The following is a 6000-nucleotide window of genomic DNA, read 5'->3' as shown; positions in this document are numbered from 1 at the left end:
GGGTGCGCACAAGAGCCATGAACTTTAAAATGTATGGATCATGCTAAGACAGACAGCATGCAGATAACCAATCAGGAGCTAGCAAGGCTGTCTCCACCCGCTGAATTAAAAGACTAGCGCTTCCTTTCGCCCTCCCTCTTCTCCCCCACACGCAATGGGTTCTTGATGTTTCTTTCTGGGAGGCCTGGGGGGGGGGGGGGGCAGTTGTCCACATGGCCATAATGGACTAATAGACTTTATTGGCTTGGATGCTGAACTACTGCTGACTGTAACATGAAAGGGAAGTTCTGGACACTGGGCTGCTCCTGGAAACCCAACTACACCTTTTCCAGGCCTGGCTTCTCCCAATAAACCTCCGTTCGGCTGTTTTAGTACGTGACTTCATTCGGACTCAACATCCCACATTTTGGGTTTCACTTCCAGCCTGAGGACTTGTATAGTTTCTCTTCTGTCTGAAATACTCTTCTCCACTATTTGGCCTGGCCAACTTCTACTCATCCTGAGGATCTCAATGTAAGGTCTTTCCCAAAGGAAGTCTTTCCCAACCTGTCCATTCTCCTTCCAGGGGGTAGATCCTGTTACACACCCAAATAAGACTCTGTTTTCTTTCACATTCCGTATTAACTGTATTGTGAAAATTAGGGGTTAATCACCTGTACGATGTTTTTCTGTAGGACAGAGCAGTACCAGAACAGGTCAGGCTGTTCCTCCCTATAGTATCTGGGGTCTTCAGGGACTTGATCATACTAGGACATTCCATAAATAGTTGTTGTATGAATGAAATTTAAGCGTGTGAAATCGCGTGAGACCCAGACCCGCCGCTTCGGCGGGACCAAGAGCCCCTCCCGCCACCGTGGCGGAACCCATCAATGCACCTCCTGGTGACTGCTCATTTGGTCGTTCTGGTGTTCCGCGTTCTGGCCACTGGCTTTTTATAATGTAGATAGCTTTTTTCAGCATACCTTAAAAAAAAATTTTTTTTTATTGATTTCAGAAAGAAAGTGAGAGGGAGAGATAGAAACATCAATGATGAGAGAGAATCATTGATCGGCTGCCTCCTGCATGCCCCACACTGGGGATTGAGCCCGAAACCTGGGCATATGCACTGACTGCAATCGAACCATGACCTCCAAGTTCATAGGTTGACACGCAACCACTGAGCCACACCGGCTGGGCACCAGCATCCTTTTACGGTATAAAGATATAAAATCTAAAATGGCATGTAATGTAAAAATAATGCAAATTTCCTTTCTAAAATGCATACATAGAAACATACCTATTTTCAACCTCTCCTCAAGTTTTATTTGAGCTGTAGAAATACTAATCTAAAACAACAGTCAAATACTAATCTAAAACAACAGTCAAATACTAATCTAAAACAACAGTCAAAGGGAAAACTTAAAGATTTCTTATATAGAAATGAGATGATTGAATCGCTTATTTGAAATATTAAAAAAATATACTGGAACTTCCAAAAGCTAAACATATAAGATATATTATAATTTTTCATTAAAATGAATTTTATAACTGGAGTGAGAGAGTAGTAAATTTTTGAAAGTCAACAGTTAACTACCCAACGATGGACTAATCTTACTAATGCTAATTATAAATACTTTTGACTCAGTGTGCTGACACATTACTTATGGGATATGTAAAAAACAAATTTGATGACATATTTTCATTTGAACAACTTGTGGCAAATTCGTATTCACATCTTAGAAAGAATTGCTTTGTTTTATCAGCTACCATAAAAATTACCCTCACTTGTTTTCTAAAAAGCCTTTACAACAAGCCCCCTCGCTTCTTCTTTCTTTTGCAGTCATCCTTGTGGTTATGCCTTTTATTCTTCCTCAAAACAAGTCTGCTTCTCCTCCCTTATATCTTTCAAATATCTGGCTAAATGCCTCTTCGAGGAATACTTCCCTCTTTTCTATCTGACCTAGTCCTACTTCTTTATTCTTTCCATTTACTGTGTTTATTTCCCCAGGGCATATTTTTCACAATCTGAACTATGTAGACCTTACATTTGTTTACTATCCTCTGTAACCATCGGAATGTTATCTCAGTTAGCGCAGGGACCTTTGTATGACACCACCCCCAGCAACTAATTTCTTGCTATAATTGTACATTTTCAAACTCAGAGGAACTCCTGGATATGAACGTGTTAATAAGAAAATGCCTAAGGCAATTGTTTCCAGAAATATCCATTTATTTCCTAATACTTTTAGCACCTTTATAGCGATTACCTTCTAAATTTTCTTTTAGGGCTTTGTCTTTCATGAGTACGTTTGAAAAGATATTTCTATTACAGGATCATGTTAAACCCAGGATCAGGTATCATAACTGTAAAACACACACAAGTAGGCACATAGAACGTCCAGGAGGTTTCCCTTTTCTAGTCCAACATCTCAAGAGTCGATTTGAAACAAATACAGTCAAGTAGGAGAAACTGGGAACAAAGAGACAGTGTGAGGCTTTAAACTGTCCCAAAGATAAATTCAAATCAAACCCTTTGCCCGCCCCGCCCGCCCCCCCGCCGCCCCTATATCTAAGCGCTCCCACCACACTGGCAGGGCTGCTCCGGGGACCATCCAGCTGGAGCCCGGGTGGTTCGCCCCTCCAGGCTGGTATCAATGGCGCTCATCCCCGCGCCCTGCCCTCCCGGTCCCTGCCCTTCGGTTTCCGGGGCAGTCTCCCTCCAGGCCGCTTTGCTTTGCAGGCTGTCAAGTGGAGAAAACTCCGCAAACTTCAGATCCCGTGCACAGTGCAGACTCCGAACAAACCCTGTGCGCCAAGATTGCAAACCCGACAGAACATTCTAACGTTCCTCACTCCACCAAGCGCCCAAGCCCTGGCCGCGATGCCCTCGCCTCGGCCTCGGCCGCCTTCCCCCGAGGAGCCGGCGAGGGGCTCAGCAGCCGCCGCCGCCGCCCCGCGGCCGAGGACCCCGCTCCGGCTTTCCGAACTACAAATCCCAGGGTGCCTCGAGGACTCCGGCTCCCTCCCTCCCGCGCTCCCTCCTCCGCCAGTGGCCGCCTCCCCAGCCCTTGTTGTTTTGGCTGGAAGCGCTCGGGCGGAGTTTCAGAGAAAGTCTGGGCTGAAACTGGAGCCAGCCCGAACGTGGGAAGGGGAGGAGGAAAGGGAGGAAGAGGGAACCCAGAGGCCGGGAGAGGGAGGGATCGGGCCGGGGGCCGGGCGGCTCAGAACCTGCCGCGCGCCCCGGGTGGGGGAGGCGGCGCGGGAGGAGCGCGAGGGCGCGGGACAGTGGGACCCATCCCTGGAGCCGAGCAGCCGAGCGCCTCGTTCCTCCGCCGCTCCCCGCCCTCTGCCGCGGCCGCGAGCACGAACCCACCCTTCGGCGGGACCCGCTCCCGCCGCCCCGCTCCGCCCCGCGCTTCGCCGCGGACCCGGGACCTGCCCTGTGCCCGCTGTCCACGGGACCCTCGCGGCTTCCCCTTTCCTCCCGGCTTCCCGGGTGTGCGGGGAAGTGACCCACCCTCCCCCGGGGAGGGGGGGAGGAATAGGATCGCCCGGGGCGCACCCGAAACCGGGAGCGGGAGAGCCGGAGTGGGCGCCGCGCTGGGCATTGTGTGTGTGTGTGTGAGAGTGTGTGTTTGTGCGCGTGCAGCGTAGTGTCCGTTTCGGAAATCGCTCTGGGGAGGTACGGTCTTTAGGGGGCGGAGCGCAGGGGGACCGAGGCCCCGGCTCGGCGCCGGGGCAGAGTCCCGCGGAGCCCGATCGCTTCTTAGGGCCGGCGGGACCGGGCGCCTGGCGGCGAGGCGGACGCACTGAAGGGAGGCCGAAGTGCCCTGGACGGGCGGCGGCCCCTGCCCCGAGGTGTCGGCCTCGGTGGCACAGCCCGCGTCTGTTCACGTCCGCCGACCTGCGGAGAAGAGGCTCGGACGCGGAGCCGCGCCGCGAAGCCAGCCCACCCCGCCCACCCCGTCGGACTGGGGTGCAAAGCCGGAGAGCGAGGTCCCCCCCGCTGCTGTTCTGCCGGCAGGCGTCGGCTGTGTCCGGAGCGCGCCAGCCTGCCCCTCGGCTGCCCGGGCCGGAGGAGCCCGAGGAGCGCGCACCATGAGCGGCGGCGAAGTGGTCTGCTCGGGATGGCTCCGCAAGTCGCCCCCGGAGAAAAAGTTGAAGCGTTATGTAAGTACGGCTCCAGGGGCTCCAGGGGCTGCAGGGGCTCCGCGAGCCTGAGCGCCGGCCCCTCTCCCGGGCCGGCTCGCCGGTGGCTGCAGCCGGCCGCGCGCGGGACTGGTTAGTCCCCATCTCTTTCCCCTCGGCCCCTTTGGGACCGATCTGCACCCTCACGCCCAGAACCTCCGCTTTGCTGGGTAACTTTCTTCGTCCAGAGTCCAGACGCCTGCTTTTGCGGGCCCCAGCGGCCCGGGAGAGGGCCCGGGATTCCCAGCTAAACGCCCGCTGGCTTTTATCACTTCTTTTAGCAGGGCCGGGGAGAAGAGCATTCTCCTTCCTTTCTGTTTGCATCCAGTCCTCACGGGGCTGCCGTGCGCTCAATTCCCCGCAGTGGGAAAACCGCAGAGGTTGTATTAAGTCACCGGCTCTCTGGTCTGCACACCCTCTTGCTTTCTCCTGGTGTGGGTTCCGGGAAGAGGGCTGTGGACCTGGGAAGTTGGCAGTTAGACAACAAGTATCTCAAGTCTGCAAAAAGAGAAAGAATGAGAAGTTATTCCGCGCCCTGCCGTTTGCTGAGCAGGGTTCACGTTTTCGCGGTTTGAATCCAGCGACTTGGGAGTTTGGCCCAAGAGCCTTGGCGGTTTGCTGCGAGAGGAAGGCGCTGGGGGGAGCCTGGCGGCCGGCGTTTGGGCGCCTGGGACACGCTGTCAAGCCCCGCAGGGAGGGGACAGCTGAGGCTCGTAAGGATTGCTGTGGTCTTTTCCCAGGCCACCGGAGTTGCTTAAGCGGTGTTGGTGTAATTGGTACAAGATGCCGATTATGTGTTAAACCGTTTTAACTGTTAGGAAAAATATTCCTTGAAAGAGCCAACCTGCTTTGGTGGAAATTTGTGTCTTCTTCAGGGGTCTGGGATCTTATTCGCTCCTCCCTCATTGTTTCTTTGGTCGTTGCACACACACCCCCTCCCCCCCCCCGCCCCCACCCTCACCCCCGCAAAGGAAAGAAATGGCACTTTTGCCCTGGCATATGGAGCAAAATTTTCCTAGTAAAATACATTTCAAAAGCAAAATTTATGCCCCCTTTAATGCACATTTACTGCCAAGGGGCCAACACTTCTAAAGGAACGTGTTTCTTGTTGAAGGATATCTATACCCAAGTATCAGAATCAAGTTCATCCTTTTAGTAACTGCTTGCTTGCACAAAACGGAGTGAAGTGCAATACTTCCTAGTAGCTTCACTGACAACTGGCCAGTGAGTTTCCTACGCTCTGCCAGAATTTGTTCTAGACAAGTAATTCTCATTTAAGGACTTGATGCCACAAATCCTAAGAAAATTCTCCAGATATTTTTGAATCCCTCTAAATTCTGTCTCTTCACCTCACCTATGGCAGTTTGCCTTAATATCCTGGTAGAGATGCTAACTTTGTCCCAAAAATTTAAGAGAGGCCGTGGGTGTCCCCCACCCCCACCCCGGGCAAGAAGAGGGAGATGAGAGATAAAGAGATGTATTTGTTTTGAGAAGGCACATTTAGGAAACACCTACTCCGAAGTGAGTGGGTTCTTGGGGGAACTAAGAACCATACATTTGCTGAAATTGGTAGTGATAATAGAGGTTTGATGCATTCTTTCACATGGCTGGTCTGTGGCTCTCTCAAAAGATGCTGTGCACTGGACTAGGCACCATAAGACTAGTGAACACAGTACAAGGAAAGCCTGCCTTTTGGGCTTGCAATTGAATGTAATATAAACCAGGAAGAAAATCATCCAAAAAGAGTGTCTTCACAGGAACCCCCCCAAAAAAGGAAAGTCCAAAATTTTTAAAAGTCAATTATTTCATTTGATCATTCCAACAGTTCTATGA

General features: G+C 51.9%; 1 protein-coding gene across 2 annotated transcripts in view; it reads left to right on the top strand.

The window, feature by feature from the left end:
- Positions 1-3380: 3380 nt before the first annotated feature.
- The window catches only part of GAB1 (GRB2 associated binding protein 1), a 114346-nt gene continuing 111726 nt past the window's right edge, over positions 3381-6000 (top strand). For both annotated transcript variants that reach the window (XM_008143829.3, XM_008143820.3), the window contains exon 1: positions 3381-4149. In XM_008143829.3, the coding sequence (XP_008142051.1) occupies positions 4078-4149 (72 nt within the window). In that variant the 5' untranslated portion in view covers positions 3381-4077. The remainder of the gene's footprint in view (positions 4150-6000) is intronic.

The sequence above is a fragment of the Eptesicus fuscus genome, chromosome 6 (assembly GCF_027574615.1).
Source record: "Eptesicus fuscus isolate TK198812 chromosome 6, DD_ASM_mEF_20220401, whole genome shotgun sequence".
In the NCBI taxonomy this organism is placed as follows: domain Eukaryota; kingdom Metazoa; phylum Chordata; class Mammalia; order Chiroptera; family Vespertilionidae; genus Eptesicus; species Eptesicus fuscus.
This window is presented reverse-complemented; position numbering and strand designations above follow the sequence as displayed.